This window comes from Ambystoma mexicanum, chromosome 10 (assembly GCF_040938575.1).
Source record: "Ambystoma mexicanum isolate Mex_15411 chromosome 10, UKY_AmexF1_1, whole genome shotgun sequence".
NCBI classification, from domain to species: domain Eukaryota; kingdom Metazoa; phylum Chordata; class Amphibia; order Caudata; family Ambystomatidae; genus Ambystoma; species Ambystoma mexicanum.
The window spans coordinates 889905190-889927364 of record NC_090932.1 but is presented as its reverse complement, the minus strand read 5'-3'; the positions used below and the strand labels follow the sequence as shown (position 1 = coordinate 889927364).

Genomic DNA, 22175 nt, shown 5'->3' with positions numbered 1-22175 from the left:
AGGAAATCCGCCCGATAGCATACGCCCGTACGGCGCTCTCTGATACCGAGCAACGGTATTCACAAATCGAGCGAGAGGCCCTGGCGGTGCTGTGGGGCTGCAGACATTTTTGCCTGGACATCTTGCGGCGACCATTGACTGTGGTTACAGACCACAAGCCTTTACTGCCCATCATGGCTGGGTCCTCATCGAAGCCACCAGTGAGGATAGAGCGATGGATGCTTGCGCTACTCGAGTATGGAGTTTCGCTGATCTATCGTTCGGGAAGTAACAACGCTGCTGACTACCTCTCCAGACATCCGAGAGGGGGCTCCCAGGCGTCCACGTCGGCAGAGGAAGCAGATGAAGATGTTCGGCTTGTCATTGAAACGGCAACGCCGAACTCGATGCAGGTGGAGGAATTGGAGCAGGCGTCTAAAAATGATGAGTGTTTTGAAATACTGAAGACGGCCATGGGGCAAGGTGCCTGGAAGACTGTGTTGGAAGCCTTGGGCCGAAGAACAAATGAGGCCAAAACAGCGCTGGAGCAACTCTGGCGGGTGCGCGAAGAATTGACATTCTCGGAGTCTGGGCTCCTGCTGAGAGGAGACAGGATTGTGGTCCCCCAGGCCAAGGTTCAGCAAATCATCGCCCTGGCGCACCACGGTCATCAAGGCGCCCCTAAAACAAAGGCTCATCTCCGCCAAAAGGTGTGATTCCCGGAGCTGGAAAGGAGGGTGGAGGAGTTTGTGTCGTCTTGTGTGTGGTGCCAGGCTGCTTCACCGGCCCAGCGCGAACCATCCATCGAAACGATGCCCCGAGGACCAGGCCATGGGAAGTCGTTCATGCTGACTGTGGGTCCACAACCAGGGGCACTCACTTCCTCGTAGTGGTGGACAAGTGGTCTCGGTACCCCGAGGTCGAGTTTGTGGAGTCGGTGGCGTTCGACAAGGTGGTGATAGCGCTGGAGAAGATCTTTGCCACCCACGGTCTACCCACTATCCTGTGCTCTGACAATGGGGCGCCCTTCCAGGGAGAGAGCTTTGCAGACCTCATGAAGGACTACGGCATCCATCATAGAAAGGTCACTCCACTCTGGCCTCGGGCCAACGGGGAGGCAGAGCGCATGATGCGCACACTAAACAAAGTGTGTAGGATCGCTCAAGGGAAGGGCGAGTGCCTACAAAGGGCGCTGTATGTGTTCCTGCGAGGATACTGGACGACACCCCACTCCTCTACGGGTGTGGCATCAGCAGAGGCACTGTTCCAGCGTTGCCCGAGAGACATTATACCTGAAGTGGGGGAGCGAGAGCCGGCTGTCACTGACAATGATCAGGTGGAAGAGGAGAGAAGGGCAAGGACTGAAATGGAAAACAACAGAAGAGGTCTGAGACCCCCAAGGATTGCCCCTGGAGACGAAGTGCTGGTGCGGAATCATCACCCACAGGGCAAATTGTCTCTCATGTATGAACCGGCCCCTTTGGACATGGTGGCGGTCAAGGGGTCCATGGTGACCGCATCCGATGGAACAACATCAGTGACTAGGAATGCCAGCTTCTTTAAGAGACTGGGTGAGCCAAGGGTGGAGGCCATGGAGGACATTGACCTCGAAGAAGCACCGGACGAAGGAGGGGGTCAAACCCCCACAGTGGACTCTCCGGCCCGTGGGGGGCCAAGCGAAGGGACACCGACCAGAGAGGCTGGCAGGAGGTACCCCCTGAGAACAGGGCATGGGAAACCTGCCCGCCTTACAGACTATGTGACAGACTGAGATGGGAAGGCTGGCCAGTAGTTCTGTCCAGGCCGTTGGGCAAAGTTCCATCAGGGGATCCAGGGTGGCTGCCAATAAACGGGGGACGTGTGGGTGCTCTAATGTGTGCTGAGTAATGTGTGGTAGTTTAGACCATCCTTTTTCAAGTTTTGTTGTTATGGAAAAGGAGGAGTGTGGCGCTGGCCCTTCAAGGGCACGCACGCGACGGGGTGACGTTCACTCCGTCGCGTGCAGTGAATAAATAAAAGGGACATTCCCGGCGGCCGCAGATCCACCGGGGAGCCCACACGAGCAACATCACGTCTCTGTGTCAGTGTGTGTATGCGACTGGGGGGCTCACGGAAATGCAGTCTGAGTAACTGCTAACAATTATAGCGGGAGGATAGCTCAGCGGCAACATGTTCGCCTCGGAAGTAAGGCGACACAAAGCAACACAGGTTCGGTCCCTGGGTCCGCGCTTAGAAACCTCTGGGTATTTAAGCACCTTTTAAATACGCAAATAAGACAAAAAAACAATTACGCAACTAAAAAACAATCAATTCCTGTAGCAGCGCCTCCATGCCCGCGGGCTGTGTGAGCACTTTAAAAAGGCAAAATTAAAAAACTATATTGTACTGGCACCGTACCAAACATCCCTCGCATGATTTTAGAAACAGTGTTTTAAGATGTAAGCTAAATCTGTTTCTAACCCGTGATGTGGTGGGAGCTAGATCTCATATTGCTAAGGAAATGAGATTATGTCCTTATTGCAATATGACAGCAGAAACTTTAAAACATGTATGCATTGGTTGTTTGGTTTTACTGGATATCCGTATGAGAAAATGTATCAGATTTGTATGTGGTGTGGAGGATATGACTTCAGATCGGTTTTGGGTTCCTATTTTAAATGTCAGGGAGCTTTCTTTGACTATTGCTGTAATTGAGTTTTTAAAAGAAGTTTTATGAAGTTGTTTATGTATGTTGTTTATATTTGTTTGCTTGTGTGAAAGTTTATTTTCATCTGTATCGCACAATAAACAAATAAATAAATAAGGATGTACACTGTTGCAAGGTGGCCCACAGTCACAGGGTAAGGAGGCGAGAAGTGGGTCTCGGCAGGATAGCTCAGCATGTTGGCCCCAACAGCTGGAAAGCAAACATGCAATAATGAAGCATCCAGATGGACAGCCAATGAGGGCACGATAATGAATTCAGATGAAATGAAAGGGAAACTCTGGGTTCCCGGTACCGAACTCACCATGAATCAAATTATGGACCAAGTAAGGGTCCACCTTTTGGGTCTTTTGTCAACTTGTCCAGGCCCCAGACCCATGGTGACATGGCCCGCCCGAGTATGCTACTCCTATTTGCATATGTGTGCATAATAGCCAACAGTAAGCGGTCGGAGCCCAATGAAAACTGGGTCACTAGTTTTACAGCGCTTAGAGGTGGAAGGAGTTGAACACGAAGTGCTATGATAATACGTGGTCTACTTATTCTTTTGCACACTTTTTCACACAACGTTTGTTTGATAACATAAGAAACATTTTATTGTGGACTAAGCTTGAAAACGTGTGTTTTTGTGTGGGAGAGTGTAGGTGTTTGTGTGAATGAGTGTGTATCTGTGTTTTTGTGCGCAGTTCTGTGAGTGGTTGTGTGTGCGAGAGCGAGTGTGTGGGTGTTTGTGTGAATGAGTGTGTGAGTGTATGTTTGTTTTTGTGTGCATTTCTGTGAGTATGTGCGTCTGTGTGGTTGTGTGGGTGTGAGAGATTGTGGGTGCTTGTGTGTGTTTTTGTGCGTTTTGTGTGTGTGCGTGTGTGTCTGTGTAGTAGTGTGTGTGTGTGTGTGGCACAACATATGACACAGTCTTATTTTATCAATCATCTCAGAAGCAGATAGACATATGCGCTGTAAGGCTTATCTGAAATATGTGACTACAAATAACTGGGTAGGAGTGTCACTGATCTGTACAGATGCATACAACATTTAATTGTGTCTTTTTCTCTGCAGGGCCAACATCACCATGTGACATTTGAGATTAAAGAAAGCTCTTGTGCCACTCACAATGGCCGTGTATGGCAGGATTGCCAGTTCCTTGAAGGAAAGGTATGACTTGAAAAACATGTGTGTGCATTGCTGGAGAAACGCAGGTTGTACTGTGCATGCAAGCTCGGCCTAAGAATGTATTTTTATCTACTCCTAGTATAGCTAAATTCATTCCACCTTGCAGGCATTTCAGGACATCTTTTCCCTCGCAAGCAAGCAGACCCTAACAGGGCAGCTAAGCAATTGGTCAGATTTAGAGATGAGCCTTCTGCCCTTCAGGCTATTCTGCCAAACATTCATTGAGGAAATGAATGGAGAAAAACATATCTGCTCACCCAGTGATGCTCACTTGGCGTCTCAAAACAACGTTTCCTCCTAAAAACCCAAGGCATTAAATGACATTACCTTACCCATCTCTATATACACATGCATGCACTGAACGGGTGGGGCTATATACATACTTGCATCACGTTTGTGGGGCGATATTGGGTGCTTGGATCTTTGAATTCTGGGGGCACAAATCACCGACCACTGGCACTCTGGGTTACGAGTTTTTAAGCAGCAGGAAATGGACAAAGGCCTTGCTGTTAGATCTGCGGCAGCTGCTCATGATCAGAAAGCACTGCAGGTTATGAGAGCAATGCAGGTGAATTAACTATCCCAGAGCACATCTGAGGCCATGGCCACCTTTCACTGCAGGTGGATTCACAGAGCATGCTGGTAGGGTCACTGTGCATCGGCCATGCCCATAGACCATGCCCAGTGGCCACTGTCGCTGGGTTCTGTGATCCTGCGGGGCCTGGCTACAGGCACTGCAGAGATGGCCATAGTGCTCAGTACATGGCTACACGTCTAAGGCACCTCAAATAGGCTAGCTCTGGCTAGGGCAAGGCTGCAGATGGGTTATCTTTGCCTGGGCATGTCTGAAGGCCGTGCCCCTGCCACAGACCCTACTAGGCGTAACCAGCAGCGGTCGAGTTAGGGTCACTGCCGCTGGGTGCAGCCAAATGCCAAACCCTGTGAGCCCAGGCAGAAGGTTACATTTGCCCAGCATATAGTCTGCCCTGGGCACAGTGGCCTTTTCGGTCGTGTCCCAATCGAAGTAACCTTTTTACAGTTCCTACGTGGGCTAACCCAGCAGGCTCTGAGCCTGAGGTGTGTAAACACACATACACACACCCACACCACACACACACTCACAAACATATGAGTGGAGCTGCACGGTGTGATACATGCAGTGGGCAATTGGCTCTCACTCATGCTCTACAGCTTACCTATCTATGCTGTTAATCAGCATAATGCCGGAAACATGTTTTCACCTGGCATCCTGAACCAATAGGGAGGAATAAGCCCTGCAGACCCACCATCAGCTATGTTAGCATGTGCATAAATAATTCTACATAAACACTGGCACCAAACATACATGTAACGGAATGAGACACACAGGACCAACAGAGATAAACAAAAGTAACAGTGAAAGATGTTTCCTGCCAACTCATCTACATGAAACCTATGGGGGTTCTCCCCACCATTATCAAGATATACCAAAAAGCAGGGGACACACAGCTGTAGCTAAAGATCCAGTGACTCAATGACAGCCATCAACTCAAGCACTGTTTGTCCCTCATCATGCCAAGTGCTTACCTCAAGCTCACCCCTGAAACTCCGAATTAGCACTCTCAGGAAACCCCATAAAGCAGGCCTGAGACCAGAGAGAAAGGACTGACATCATTTCATTTCATTGATTGAATTTATATCGTGCTGTGGCAAATCGCCGAACAAATGGATAACGGTACAAAGAAAAGTGTAAAATGATTCACAAAGACTATTTATGATGATGAGAGGAGGGGGGCTTTCAGAGAGAGACAAAAGAATACAAGGAAGAGGAAGAACGGATAGAGAGGGACAACGAGTTCCAAAGCTTGGGGGCTAATAAAGAGAAAGAGCAAAACTGGGAGGGGCTACAGGGGAGTTCAGGCGTATCAAGAAGAGAAAGAGATTGCGAGTGAAGAGTGCAAGCAGGTATATGGAAAGAGACCAAAGAAAAAAGGTAGCGAGGCGCTTGGCCAAGCGTAGATTTAAAGACAATACACAAGAAATGAAATAATACACAGCATTCAAAAGATAACCAAGAAATAGAGTGTAAAGCATTTGCAATAGAGCCGCGAGAGGAGCTCGGAAAAGAGTACGGATAGCAGAATTAAAGAGAGAGCGTAAAGGAGCAAGACGATATGCAGGAAGATCAATAAGAAGAGCAGAGCAGTAGTCAAGTCTAGAAAGAATTCGAGAAGGAATACGTTCAGTAGCACAGAAAGATAGAAGAGAACAAGTCTGCGTATATGAAAAAGCTGCACGCGACAAGACCAGGCAGTGGCAGAAATATGAGAGGAAAAACGCAAGATCTGAGTCAAATATAACTCCTGAATTGCGAGCCAAGCTAGAGAAAGAGGTAGAGGAAGGGTGAAAAGAGATCGAGGAAGGAGAACGAGAGGAAGACATAGCAGAGCATGGAAAGAGCATCATTTTTGTTTTAGACGAATTAAGGCGTAAGAACCATGGATTGAACTGCAGTAGACAAGCAGAGACATTACTATGAATAGCCTCAGAAAGGATGAGAAAGAGAAAAATCTGAGTGTCGTCAGCATAGAAGTGATAAGAGAGACCAATGGGTTTAAGGATTTGATCAAGACGGGCAGTTTAGAGGGAGAAAAGGTGCGTTCCCAGGACAGAGCCTTGAGGGGCGCAATGCTGAAGAGGTGCAGGAGGTGAAATGTGACCATCCCACGAAACCGAGAAAGAACGAACAGCAAGATAAGAACAGAAGCATAAACAGAACCTGTGATGTTGAAAGAGGAGAGAGAGGACAAAAGGAGAGAGTGCTCCACGCTGTTGAAAGCAGTAGAAAGATCCAGCAGAATAAGAATAGAAGATCATTTAGAATGGTGGGCAGATAGAAGATATGGAAAGGTGTCGGCTGGGTGTGATAGCCCCTCACCCACTGGGCAGCATGACACTTATTTCTATGGCGTGTTACCAGAGTCGCACATTGGGCTCATAGATATGTTGGACACATGTCTTCTGTGCTGCCGTATGAACCCCAAGCCTGATCTCTTTTCTAAACTTGCGAGATTCATCCCATCATAAGGGATGGGGGTGGATGACATGATATATTCAAAACGCCTCACCCACTAGGTGAGGACAGTGATCAAACGTGCATTGCCTTATCCATAACACACAAAGTAAGGCATGAACTTAAATCCAGTTTGATTTAGAGTATGACCCAAAGCAGACTTCAAATAGCCTCTCACTTGCATTGTGCTGAAACTGGTTTACCAGGTAATTCCTTCCTTGATTATTAGTTTTCGCCGCACATTAATGCAGGTGCATGCATAAATGGGAGGTTCTCCATGTTATAGGTTGAATGTTTAGATTTATGTTCAATTGGGCTAATTAATCACTTTGACTTATTAGATGAACTATATCCCACTCAATTGTAGAGAAGTTGTGATAATATGAAATGTGTGTGCTACTTGATTCAATGAGTTTACTTCATGGGGTTGATTGAAGGATTTTTTACTTAGAAGCTGAAACTTCAGAAACGTTTCATGATTTTGATGTGTTAACTGATGAAGAAGGGGAGGGGGGAGAGGTGGAGAAAGCTTAATTGGTTTGTACAAATATTGTTGCGAAGTTACATTTGTTGATGACATTTTTAGTTCTTTAACCTGTTTCAACTTTTTTATCTATTAATGAAGATTATGTATTTTCATTATTTATTTTTTTTAGTCCTAATTTCTGTATATTTTCCATATTGTGCATCTTCTTCTAAGTATGTTAAAATACAGGGCCGGGTGACTGCAGGATCTCTATCTGCTACTCTTTAGCCATGTTCTGGCCTCAAGTAGTTTTAGATTATTTTTTCTATTAATTCTATATTCGCATGTTTTCTTTTATGTTTACATTTTTATTTTCAGTGTGCATTTCTTGCTTCCTTTTATTTCGTAGGGAATTTGACCGTTATTAGCAGATATATTACGAACATGCATTTTTGCATAGTCCCGTCTTATACTAGGGACGAATGTCTCATAGAAGGTGAGGTCCTGGTCAATTTCAACACAGAATTATTTTCTTGTCCATATGTCTGACAATTTACGTATCATAAGTTGGAAAGTGAAGAGGGTGAATAACCCAATAAAAACAAAGAAAGTGCTTAATTTCCTGAATAGAAAGAAACATGATATTGTCCTAGTTCAGGAAACACATCTACAACAGGGTAAAATAGAGTATAACGTATTTGTCAAAGAATATTCCAGTGCTTTTGCTAATAACTCGAGAGTGGTGGCTATTTTTTTTAGAAAAAGTCTGTGATTTTCTGTGGAAAGAGTAGACATTGTTTCTGAGGGTAAATTTGTGGCTGTTGAACTGATAGTGGGGAATAGACTCCTAATAATTCTAAACATGTACACCCACAATAGTGTACAATCTGATTTCTTACGCAAACTTGAAAACGTCTTAATGAACGTTGGTAGACGGCGCAATATTAATAGGTGGGGACTTCAACACTATTCTGGATAAAGTATTGGATAAATGGTAACTTTCACGTTCTTAAGCAGAGGAGAGGGCGAGAAAGGGCCTCCTGCAACTTATGTAGTCTTGGGACTTACATGATATAGGGCGTGATCTACAGCCTGTTAAGGGGCAGTATAGTTTCTGCTCAATAGCACATTGCACCTCATCTCAGATTGATTACATTTTAGTTAGCAGGGACCTCTATGGTGCCGTAAATGTGTCAGATATGGGTGATATTGTGATCTCTGATCATGCTTGTGTGTATCTGGAGTTGGACCAGTCCTTGGGACGTGAAAGGGGCAACATGCAATGGAGATTCAATGCTCGTTTATCATTTGATGATTTTGTCCAACAAATTGGTGCTGAAATCTCGCTTTTTCTCACAGATAACGCTGACTCAGTTAATAGATTGTCTATAATCTGGGATGCAGTAAAAGCATACCTGCGCAGTAAGATAATTAGTTATGCCTCATAAAAAAAAGAAAGATAGCTGAGGCAGATTGTTTACGTCTTGAGTCCAATTATAAGCTTTCAGTGGATGACTATACTACTCTTCTTCTGCTGTTACCCTGTCTACTATGCTAAGTGCTGAGCACTCATTGGATAGCATAATTCACAGTAAGCAGAGAAAGACTTATTTTACACCAGACATGCGTTCTGGGAACACAGGGTAACATCTGGCGCTTTGCTGGCTAACAGACTGAAGGGAAGGGAGAGAGGAAAGCAGGTGTTGTCCATATCGAATGGTAATGGGCCAATTTTCAGGAAAAACAAGGACTTTGTGGCGCGTTCCAGAAGTTGTGTGCGTCATTATACTGTGAAGATGGGCATATATGTGATGATGAGGTGTCAGTACACCTTGACCAAAATCCTATCTCTAAGTTAAATGATGGTGAAAAACTGGAAAGCGAGATTATGGCACAGGAAATAGTAGATGCCATGGTGTTATTAACATCCGTAAATGCCCAGGACCAGTTGGGTTTCAAATTGAGTTTTTATGCAACATTCAGCTCTTTGCCTGAATCCTTCCTGGTCAAACTTTTTAAAGAGATGATTGAATCTGAACAAGTGGCTGATTCATTGAAACCTGCAGTAATATCAGTGATCCCTAAACCTGGCGAAAATCACTCAATTTGTGGTAATTACAGACCCATATCTTTATTGAATGCAGATGTTAAAATCTTGGCCAAAATGTATGCGGTAAGAGTGAACCCTTTGTTACCAAAGCTGATCCACCAAAATCAGACAGGTTTTATTATTGGTAGGAATAGTTATGATAATTTGAGGGAACTACTGGATGCTATACATTTAAAGGGCCCTCACGGAAAGCTGATCTGGCTGGTGACAACAGAGTCTCTCGCCTGCTCTGAGCACTCCCTTGTGCTCCCACTGCACCTTAAGAAGGTCAGACCCATTTTGGGCTGAAGACTGCAGCGCTCGACCCTGGCTGCACTGAAATTTCATGCACATCCATGACATTCTGATTGCAGCTTTTGCTGTGCATTCCTTGACATGTGTCCCCTGCACTAATGAAGAGCTCTTTTTTGTTGGTAACTGTTCTTTCCCCCCTCGCTGAGAGGCTCAGAGCTGCAAGTCCATTCTGAAAGTTTATAACTTTAAACACCCTGTCTTGCCTCCTTTGTTTGCTGGGGTGCCTGGCCTTTCCAAGATGGCCGCCCGCAATTAGGATCAGACCCTTCTCCGGAACTTGGCCTCCATTGCCTCACTGATTGGCTGCCTACTTCTACTTGGGCCAAAAGTGTTGTCCGGAGGTGGGAGCTGGCACAGCATATAAAAGGCCCACATCGGCCCTGTCTGCTCCCTGTCCGCTGCTGGGATGTTCAGGGGGGACTTTCCATCACCCCTTACTGTTGTAATGGTGCTGGCGCTTCTTCGCTTCTCCATTGTTCTCTCTGGTGATCTGGTACCAACATGACTCCACACATCCCCATGGGTTAGTTCGCTCCATCTACAACTGCCTCCTTCCCCTCTGACTATCCCACCCTCAACCCGTCTCACCTGGACTCCCTCTCTCACTACCTACAGCAGTCCCCGGCGGCTGTAACTGTGTTCACCTAGTTTGCTTAGTTTTATAATCTAGCGTTGCCCTTTGGCTATAACTGTGTTCAACTAGTTTGCTTAATTCTATAATCTATCATAGCCCTGTGGCTGTAAACTGTGTTCACCTAGTTTGCTTACTTTTAAAATCTAGCATTACCCTGTGGCTGTTACTGTGTTCACCTAGTTTGCTTAGTTTTAAAATTGAGCGTTGCCCTTTGGCTGTAACTGTGTTCACCTAGTTGCAACTTCTTGTTTCGGTCTGGCCCAGTGACTGTATTGTGCTACCTTGTCCTGCTGTCTGTCCGATTCCACCTCCAGTGCTTTCACCCCCACCCCCACACCACTGCCCATCGTTGCACCCCTCTCACCCTCTACATGCCCCCCTTCTCTCTCCTCCTCTTCCTCCTTCTCTGCATCACCTATGGCGCTCTCTTTTTCGCCCATCTTCTCCAACTGTTTCTCCATTGACTATCCTCTCCTTACTATGTCAGGTAGGAAGAAGTTTAAAAAGGATATCTTGGTCTGTAACCCTGGTCTCCCTATTGCTGACACCTACACCAGCGCTTCCTCCAGACAGACCCTCACTGACATCCTCTTCGTCTGTCCTTTGCCAGACCTATAGACTCTTCACATGGTCTCTGTGCTTTCCTCTTTCTCTTCCTCTCCCATTAATAGTGGCATCAGATGGGAGGCCTTCCTGGCCTCCTTCCACTCCTCTAAGGTCATCATTAATGTCTACCTGAATGGCACCGTATTGATCCAATGCCCCCAGGCAAACCTCCTTTTTGATAGACGCTTCCCGCTCACTTTACTCCCACCTCTGCCTCCTCCCTTGCTACCTTGTCCTCTCCTTCCTCCATTTCTGCCCCCCCCTCAGACTCCTTCTACACCACAGCACGGCGTACCTCTGATTTGTACCCCTCCCCGGAAGTCTTTTAAGGTTAGCAACCTTCTCCTTCTTGCCACTCTAAAGTCTCGCTCAGCTGTCAAACACTCCTCTGACATCTGCCGCCTCCTGGAAGAACTTGACCTTGATGTCCTGTCCTCGGTCTCACAGAGGCATGGTTCACGGCCAGCTCTTTCACAAGTTTTGAAACTCATCTACCGGATGGCTATAAGATCCTCTCCATACCCAGATCCAACTGTCCTGTTGGGGGTGTAGCCTTGATCTTCCCGGAGTGGATTCCTGCCTCTGTGATTCCTATGCAGGCCCACTCCTTTGAATGCCTTGTCTGCAGGCTTTCTCTCTCTGCTGGCCACCATCTGACCCTTGCTACTATCAAACGGCCACCTGGCCAGACTACTTCTTTCCTCTCCGAATGGTCTGACCTCTACTCCTCCCCCCTGGCCTCTATCACTAAACTCCTCTTCCTTGGAGACCTCAACATCCTCTGGACTCTCTTGCGACCTCTGCAACTCTCACTCTCTCTTTCTCATTTTCCCTTTAGCCCGACTCACTGTGCAGGTCACACTCTGGATGTTCTCATCTCCTCTGACCTCTTCCTCTCTAACCCTCTCACCACTCCTCTCTCGTGGAGCGATCACTTTCTCCTTCCCTCCCATCTCTCACTCTCTACCCCTCAAGCCAAGCTAGCTAGAGCACTGCCACCTACCTTCTCGATCATCCAGCCCATGAAGCGTGTGTCAGTTGAGGCTTTCACAGCCACTATCTATCCCCCTCCTCCACCTCTGGCTGACTCCCGTCCTGACACTGACCTTTCCAAGCTCCACTCTGCTACCTCTGACACTCTCAATGTTCTTGTCCCTGTCATGAGTATCTGCATGAAGCCCAAAGCTAAGTGTAACTCTTGGTATAACTCTGACCTCATCACCCTTAAATGCAAGTGCAGGGTGGCTGAGAGGAAATGGCAAGCATCTGGTTAATCCTCTGACAAACTGGACTGCCGCCTGCTCCAAAGGCAATACCGGCTCTCTATCCGCACTAAGAAGAGAGCCCACATCCAAGCCCGTGTCTCTCCAGCATCTAACAACTCAGCCGAGCTCTTTCAAATCTACAATGAGCTGGACAATCCTGCTGCAGTCTCTACTTCTCCTGTCCCCTCCCAGTCACTGTGCACGGCCCTGGCTTCTCATTTCATCTCTAAAACCCAAGACATCCTGTCCACCTCTTATCCTCTCCTCCTCTTCCAGCGTTTCTCTCTGCTACCTGCTGTTCCCCTGCAGCCACCTCTCTTCCCTCTTTCTCTTCCTTTCCTCTGTTCTCCCCTGACGAGATTACTAGACAAGTTCAATCTATGAAAGTCTCGTTAAAACAGGTTCTTCCCTGTTCATCCAAAACCTTCAAGGACCATATGGACACCCTCATTCCTGCCCTGGCTGATTTCTGTAACCACTCCATCACCACCAGAGCCTTCCCCTCCCATCTGAAGCACTCTCTTGTGCACCATCTTCTCAAGAAACCCACAGCCGACACTTCCTGCCCGGCTAACTATCTCTATCACTCCTTTCTTGGGCAAACTCCTTGAAAAGCAGGCCATCTCCCAGCTTGACCTCCACACTGATTCTGTTGGTTGTCTCCATGACCATCAGTCTGGCTTCTAACCTTGATTCTAATCTCCCCTCTGTCCTCATCCTACTCGATCTTCTGCCTTTGATATGGTCAACCATGCCATCCTGCTCAACTGACTCTGTGATAATATTGGTATCACTGATCAGGCCCTGGTTTGGCTGACCTCTTGCCTCTCCAACTGACCCTCCCAGGTACAACTTGGGTCCTTCCTTTCCTCTATCTCACTCTCCACTTGTGGTGTTCCGCAGGGGTCTAACCTTTCTCCCTGGCTCTTCAACCAATACCTGGCACCCCTCGCCCACCGCATTGTTGCTCTCTGCTCCATCTTTCCGTGATATGCGGATGACACTCAACTTGTTTTCAGGCTCCCTTCAGGCACATCTCTCCCTCTCTCATCTATGTCTGTCTGCAATCCAGGAGTGGTGTGCCACCATCGACCTCTGCCTTAATGCCAATAAGACAGAGATTCTCCTCATCAGCACTCCTACACCTTCCTTTCCTGTCACTCTCTGGCCGGCCTCCCTTAGCACTCTTCCTGCTCCCACCAGTGAGGCTAAGAACCTTGGGGTCATCTTCGATTCTATGCTTTCCTTTTCTCCACACATCTCTGACGTCTCTAAGAAGTCAAACTACCAACTGCACCTCCTCAGGGGTATTATTCCTTTCTTCTTCTTCCCCCAGAAGCTCACAGTCTCTAGAGCTCTGGTTCTCTCTTGGCTGGACTACTGCAACAGCCTCTTTCTAAATCTGCCTGCAACCCCTCTCCGCCCTCTGCAACTCATCCAGAACAGGACTGCAAGACTTGTCCTTGGCCTCAAGCCCAGGGATCGTATCTCTTCAGCCCTGACATCTTTTCATTGGCTCCCAGTGGCTGCAAGGATTAAGTTCAAGACCCTCCTCATTGTCCACAAGACCTCTGGGGCCTGGGTCCGCAATACCTTCAAATCTCCCTTCGGAAATACCTTCCTACTCAAGCTCTTCGCTCTTCCACCTCCAACTCCCTCGGGGTCAGTCACTTCTCCAAGCAACAAGTTGGTGGTAGATCTATTCCTTTCTTCAGCTGGGGCCTCCCTCTGGAACAGCCTCCCTGCCTCTCTGAAACTTGAGGAGAACCATATTCCATTCCAAAAGCACCTCAAGACCTTCCTCTTTGCTTCTGCCTTCTCTCTTCCTCTCTCCTGCTGATCTCTGTCTGTTTCCGCAGTGGGCACCAGGATACCCTCTGAACTCAGGCCCAGATCCCTGCCCAGCCAGCTGCATACCCTCACTTCCTCCTGGCTACCCTTTGCACTTGGGTCTGTATCTGCTACCAACCCTACAGTCTCCTCACCCGCACTTATTAGACACCCGTTGTCTGTGCTAATTCTTGCATTTGCCGCTTGGTGGCCGCACTACCTGTTGTTGTTGATCACGTGTTCAGCACTTCCCACTCCTCCCCTGCCCCTTGCACTTTCCCACTTCCCTCTCCCCTGCATTTGCACATTCTCAATGTCACTGGTCCTAGTAAGATCATTGTTTTTTGTCCTCCATTGTACCCCTCCCTTGCCTCGTCGTTCCCTGAAACACTTGTGTATGGGCGCAATGTAAATAAAATCTCATATCATAACTCAATGGACTCTTGTGCCGCAATTAGCTAGGGTTAGCTGGGTATACCTTTGTTGAGTATTAACAAGAGTGAATTGTGGCCCTTATTTCTTGAAGCTATTTAGCGCCTTCTATAATGATGTAGAGACTAGAGTATTGGTAAACAGTTGTTTATCTGATTTTTTTTGGATCCATTGGGGTGCAAGGGAGGGTTGTCCCTTATTTCCTCTATTATTTGCTCTTTCTATAGAGCCCCTGGCCATCGCTATCATGGAAATCGTTGGCATAAAAGGTATCTTGATAGGTAACTGTACCTCTAAAGTTCTCCTTTATGCGGACGACTTTCTGGTTTTACTTTCCGACCATGAGGCTTCGTTCAAAAAATAAATTTTGACTGAAAATATTTGTTCAGGTATCGGACTATAAAACCAATGTATCTAAGACATTGATCTTCCCAATTTCAGCCTCATGTCACAGAGGACTTTTTGGAGTTGAGCGGGATGGTTGGGCTGAGAATGGTTTCAAATTTTTGGGAATACAGATTTCTAGGCAAGTTAATTGCTTATTAGCTTCCAATATTCGGGACAAACTTGCAGAGATAGCGCTGCTATATTTGAAGTGGAAAAGACTGAACCTAACACTGTGGGGAAAGATTAATGTAATAAAGATGACCCTACATCCAAAACTACTTTACGTCTTTAGCATGCTTCGTCTACCTCTGACAGGGGATTTACTTTCTATGGGTTGAGTGGGCAAGATCCAAAATCCGGATGGATGTACTTACGAAACCAGTACACTTCGGCAGCTTTGGTTTCCCAAACATAGTTTCATATTATAAAGCCTTCACCTTGCGCACCCTACATTTTTGGTTAAGAGAAGATGCGGCTATTTGCCCGAACTGTGTTAAAAAAAGACTGTATTTCACTCGGACGGTGGGATCAGCTCTCAGTCTTCCTAAAACTCTTTTTTTGGTGGTTCGTTCTCTTTCCTCCTCTGAGAAAATTACTCCTGTTCTCTGTTCCACTCATGAATGCTGTGATTCTCTTGCTCAATTCTTCATATCCAAGATCAATACCATTTGGACTGCCATTCAAACATGCTTGCTGCCTTCAACCTCTAATGGTTGTTCTACTTCAGCAGGTAGTTCTACTATAGTTAAAGAATGGTCTCCCTTTCCTCTTTTTTCAGAAGAAACATTTATGGGGGCCATAAAACGGATTAAATCTGGCTCTCCCTCAGATGTGATTCCACTAGCAGTTATGAAATAAATTGCCGGCAAAATCCTTTCGGAACTTTCTACATCTGTGAATGTTTCCTGCCAGACAGGATCAATCCCGGCTGAACTTAACATTGCTACTGCCATCCCTTCTCTCCTTTCCAATTTCCACCCTATTTCCCTTCTCTGTTTTCCATGAAACTGCTGAAATCCTTGGTCTCCTCTCTTCTCTCTTCTTTTTTAAAGTCATCTTCACTGCTTGATCCTGCCCAATCTGGCTTTAGGCCTGGTCGGGGCACAGAAAGCATATTGGTGTCAGTTCTAGATGACATGGCCAGGCTGGTTGATGCTGGTGGTGTTGGGACCCTGATTTTGTTGGATCTCTCAGTGGCCTTTGATACAGTCGATCATCCCATCTTGCTAACCAACTTGTCCCAGATTGGGGTTACAGGCCAGGTACTCTCGTGGTTCTCCTCTTTTCTGTCTGATCGCACCCAGGTGCTCTCCCTTCATCCTTTTCTGTCCCGCTCTTTTAACCTCACTTGTGGTGTGACACAGGGTACGGCCTTGTCACCCATTCTCTTCACTATATATATCTGGCCTCTTATCTGTCTCATCCTCTCCCTCGGCGTCAGGTGCTATTCTTATGCCGATGACACCCAGTTCCTAATTCGTCTGGATTTAGCTTCTACAGAGGTGTCGTCATGCTTTCACCAGTGCCCGGCCTCTGTAGGTGAGTGGATGATCCGGAACTGGTTGAAGCTGAATGGTGACAAGACAGAGGTGTTGGTGGTTGGTGCCCCCCCTGATCCTTCACTCTGGGTGTCCTCTTTCTGGCCCTCTTCGTTGGGTTCTCTGCTGGTCCTGGTGACAAAGGTTAGGAATCTGGGTGTTATTCTCTCTGCCTCTCTTTCAATGCACGCCCGGTCTCTGCTGTGTGCAAGATAGGCCACTTCCATCTTAAGATCCTGAAAAAGATTCTACCGCTTCTTCCTGCCACTCTTCACCCTCCGGTTGTTGCAGCCATGGTGCTTAGCTGTCTGGTTTACTGCAACTCGCTGTGTCTCGCGCAACCTAAGGGCTTAATCCAGCGGCTGCAGCGCCTCCAAAATCTGTCTGCTCATGTCGCTACAGGATCTCCGTATGCTGCTCATATTTCCCCGGTGCTGCCGTGCTTTGCACTGGCTCCCGGTCAGTTGTAGAATTGAGTTTAAGTCACTGTGCATTGTTCATCGAGCACTACACGGACTGGGAGCCGAGAACTACAAGATTTTAAAGGGCGGAAAAGCCCTTTCCCTGCTATGTACCCTGTCTCTGGAACAAGTTACCCAACATACATAAAACTGCACCCCTCCATTCTACAGCATGTGAAGAGCCTGAAGACCCATCTCTTGAAAGAACATCTCGTCAATTGCTGATCACTCAACTCAATCAAATTTCTGCCTCTCTGGCGTCACCCCTCTCTGCACTAAGGCATCCTTGCTCCTCTGCTAACCATTTACCCTACTTGTAATCCTTTGGCTGCATCCCCTTTGTACAGTACATCATTGTTTCCCATCCAGGTTTGCGCTATATAAATCCTGTGCATACATATTTAATTACATACATGCATATGTATGCATACATATATACAGGGGTAGAGTCTTAAAAACAAAAAAAGGTGTGGACAAAAGCCAAACCATTGGCACTGTCAATGCTTGCTTTTTTGTAATGGCACACCTAACAGTAGCATCACTTTTCAGTCATAACACGTTCCTCTAACTTAGGGTCATATAGTACTTAATACACATGTTTATCCTTTTTCCAAGCACTGATAATTTTAATTGTTGAGGGAACATGGGTAACACAAAAGATAAACGATTTGTTCCTAGTCCACAGTCAGCAACTAGCTGCGGACTAATTGATATTCCTACTATGATCGTGTCCTGCACACACATATGCACATGCTTGTACACACACGCCTGCATGCTAGCACACACAAATGCACACACCACATCTGAAATAGACATTTCCAGATGTTTTCAAATATTTTATTGAACACACATGTCCAGAATTGTATGTCTCATCTGCATACTTGGTCTACCTGCTGCAAAGCTAACTCAGGATACCTATAGGGTGTATTCTCTATTTGGTCTAAATGGTCTAAATCCCTTCTAATGTATAGTGTGTCAAACATGCCCCCTTGCATGATGTGAGGTGTCTTTATACAGGTAAACAGAGTTTCCCTTGGCAATCCTCCAGGCACAGCCACTTTCACTGTAAAGTTTGTGTTGACATCTCTAACGCTCCCTTCATTTAACCATCCAGTTACTGCTCCGCAGCAATCTACAGGGATAGGGACATCAACATGTGCTTTATCCATTCTAATATCTCTTAGTTAGATAGCTGTTAAGAGTACTTGCTTAAAAAGACACCCTGCTCTTGACTAGAGTGTGTTTTTAAATCTTTATATTTATTCTACAGTCTATTCTTCACTAGAGTGTGTTTTAAGGTCTTTATATCAATTATTTGTATTGCCAGGCTGGTAGCAACCCCATTAGCCCCTCCTCAGTAGCTAAGTAGGGAGAATATTTTAGGGTATAGGATTGTTTGAGTTGTGGACCAACCCAGGCGTGCCATCTTGGTGTGATTTTTATCACCTCTATCTCACAGAGCCTTTCCTTCACCCGAGGGAAGTGTTGTAGACCCCACCCAAGTAGGGGCTGTGGTAGGAATAGAGATAGCAAAAAGCATATACTCACTGTGCATCAGCAAAGAGATTAGGCAACAGCCCCCTGCAGAGGGGCAGCTGTTCTCAGTCATCCACACAGATGGCGTCATCAGGGGTTGGGCGGAGCAGTAAAAATGTGTCTGTAACGCTATTACCACCTCATTACTGCTCTGCCCAATCACGAGTATTGGGAGAGTCAGAGGATCCATATGCCCCACAAATAATACTCATGCTCAAATACTTCTGACAGGATTCTCAATAATGAACACTCTATGAATACTCTTACACTCTCATCTGTGGCGTAATTCTTTTAATTATGAGAAATAAATAATACAGAACAGAAACATTGCTACCATTGTTGTCATTAAAACACTTAATATGCAAAAGATTATTAATGAATATGCAGCTATCATTGTCATTCCCTCTATGTCTACTCAAGTAACCGCCAATCTCATCAGATCTCGCTAGGCAATCTTATAGAATGACCTGCTTTGCTTAATACCTCTCCTCTTTCCCTCTAACTCTCATGTCCTCTCTCTGACTGTGGCACCTGGCCAGGCCACCCTCTTCCCCTCAGAATGGGCTGAGCTCTCATCTTCTCTTCTTGCCTTCACCTCTCATCTTCTCCTCCTCGGAGACCTCAACATGCACCTGAATGCTTCTAATCCCTCCTCCCGACACTTCTGCAACCTTTGTGACTCTCTCTCTCTCTCTCGCTTCATTCTACACTCAGGTCCAACACACTCTGCCAGGCCTACCTTGGATGTTCTCATCTCCTCAGACATCCCCCTCTCTAACCCTCTTACTACTGCTCTCTCTTGGACTGACCACTTTCTGCTCTCCTCCCACCTGAAACTTCTTGTCCCCCGGGCAAGGCCCTACCCAGCACTGCCAAACTCCTTTTTGGTCATTTGGCCCATGAAGTGAGTGTCAGTGGCTGCCTTTGCCTCAACTTTCTCTGCTCCTTCTGCTCCAGCGGCTGGCTCCCATCCTGACACAGCCCTCTCTAACCTGCATCTTTCCATTCCAACACCTTGGGCATCCTTGCCCCTGTCATGAGAATCTGTCTGAAGCCTACCTCCAAGTGCAACTCTTGATATCACACTGATCTCCCTGCCATGAAATGTAAGTCCATGGTGGCTGAGAGGAAGTGGAGGGCTTCGGGCGCATCCTCTGATAAACTGGCCAGCCACCTGCTCCAAAGGCAATACAGACTCTCTGTCTTCTCCAGGAAGATAGAGGGTCTACATCCAAGCCTGCATCTCTGTGGCATCTAACAACATGGCTGAAATCTTTAAAATCTGCAAGGAATTGGTCAATCCTACTGCAGTCTCTACCTCTCCAGTTCTTTCCTAGGCCCTCGGTATGGCCTTGGCATATCATTTCACCACTAAAGCTCAGGACATCCTGTCCTCACTTTCCTCCTCCTCTCTCTGTCTCCCCTACTTCTCCCAGGCCACCTTTGTCTGCCTCTCACTCTCCTCTTCCTTTCTCCTCCTTCTCTCTGACAAAACCTCATGATGTTTCCAGACAAATCCGATCTATGAAAGTGTCATCCAAACAGCTGCTCCCCTGCTCCTCCAGAACTATTAAGGACCACATTTACACCCTTGCACCAGCCTTGGCCAATTTCTGTAATCATACTTTCACCACTGGATCTTTCCCCTCTCCCCTCAGGCACTCCCTTGTGCACCCCCTCCTAAAAAGCCTTCTGCCAATTCTACCTATCTGACAACTATCGCCTGATTTCTATCACTCTTTTCCTGGGAAAACTCCTGGAAAACCTGGCCATCTCCCATGTTACTTTACACATGTAATCTATTGGTAGTCTCCATGACCATCTGTCTGGCTTCAGAGCAGCCAGAGGCACGGGACCTGCTCTCCTGAACACTTGTGAAGATCTGCTCTCTAATCTTGATTCCAGCTCTCCCTCTGTCCTCATCCTCCTTGACCTTTCCTTTGCCATTGATATGGTCAATCACGCCGCCCTGAACAATTGACTCCGTGAGAACCTGGGCATCATGGATCAGGCCCTGGCATGGCTGACCTCTTTCCTCCTGGATCGACCCTCCTATGTCAAACTTGGGTCCTTTCTCTCCACCACCTCTCTCTCCGCATGTGGTATGCCCGAGGGCTCTATCCTCTCACCCTGGCTCTTCAATTTCCATCTGGCCTCTTTTGCTCACCTGACCTCCACCTTCTCTTCTAACTTTCAGTGGTATGCAAATGACACTCAGCTCTTTCAGGCTTCCCTCAGCCTCCTCTACTTCCTCGCTCATTCCTGATTGTCTATCCGTGATCCAGAATCTCCAACAATCTCTGTCAAAATGCCAGTAAGACAGAGATCCTTCTAACTGTAACCCCTACTCCTGCTTTCCCTCTCTCACTCTGGCCACCCTCCTTGGGGCCTCTTCCCTTACCATTTTGTGAGGCAAAAAACCTTGGTGCCATCTTCAACTCTACTCTCTCCATCTCTCCTCACATCACAGACCTTGGCAAGAAGGCCCACTTCCAGCTGCACCTCCGCAGAGGTACTCTACCTTTTCTCACCTTCCCCCAGAAGATCACTGTCTGTAGAGCACTAGTTATCTCCAGGCTGGACGACTGCAACAGTCTCTTTCTCAATCTTCCTAACACTACTCTGCTTCCGGTGGTGACAAGGATCATGTTCAAGGCCCTTTGCATCCCCCACAGGGATTTCTGGGGCTGGGGCCCTCTCTATATCCAACTCTCTCTGCCTAAATACCTTTCTTCAGGAGCCCTTCGCTCAGCTACCTCTAACTCTTTGAGGGTCAGATGCTTCTCCAAGCATTGATTGGGGAATAAATATCTCTTCTCTGCAGGTGCCTCCCTCTGGAACGGCATCCCTGCCCCTCTCAAACTTGAGCCGGACCACCTGAAGTTCTGGAAGTGGCTCAAGACCTTCCTTTTCTCCTCTGCCTTTACTATCTCACTTCCTTGCTAACCTACCTGTCTGCTGCACCAACTGGTTGCTTGGTACCCCCAGAGTCTTACTGGGCACCAGGCTCCTCCATGGCCAGTCTTCCTTGCACTGCCTCCTCGCCTACCGTGCACCTAGGCGCTGTAATCTGTAACCCTTACAGCCCCCTTCCTCCTTGCACTTACCCAGATCCGTGCTGCCATGGCTGCACTTTCTCAGGGCCATGCCACCCTGATCGCACTTTCCCCTATCTCTCCACTGCACTTCCCTCCCTCCCTCCCCCTGCACTTCTCATTGTCACACTTGCACGATCATAATGTCACAAGGCCTAGTATGATTGTTTGTCTTGTCTCCCCTCTGCCTACCCTCCCTTGTCTTGTGGTGCCTAGAAACACTTGTGTACAGGCGTGTTATAACTATCATATCGTATCATATCAATGTAATATTAAAGATCGGTTTAATGGGTTCTCACACTCACTACTATCCTATAATGTAGGGAGATGAGAGCTGGAGGCTGGATGTCTGGAGGCCTGTAGTTTGCACAATCCAGTAAAAAATCCCAAAAATATAAAAAACCACCTATCAAAAATCACAGTGGTCCCTTACAGCAATAAGCAGCTAAAATGGGAAAAATGCTTTAAAAGGAATCATTGTCCATTGGAATTGACCATGGTGTCTGCAATAACTGATTGTGTATAGGTGATGAGCTGGTTGCCACAGGTAGCATTCTTAGTAGTAGTTCTTCTCAAAAGAGGATAACAAGAGTCCTTTGGCTACTCAAAAGGCAAA

At 47.0% G+C, this 22175-nt stretch overlaps 1 protein-coding gene across 1 annotated transcript in view; it reads left to right on the top strand.

The window, feature by feature from the left end:
* LOC138493246 (T-kininogen 2-like) overlaps positions 1-22175 on the top strand; it is a 175760-nt gene that overhangs the window by 16354 nt on the left and 137231 nt on the right. Inside the window, exon 2 of the mRNA XM_069620380.1 lies at positions 3740-3835. Coding sequence (XP_069476481.1) covers positions 3740-3835 — 96 coding nt within the window. The remainder of the gene's footprint in view (positions 1-3739; positions 3836-22175) is intronic.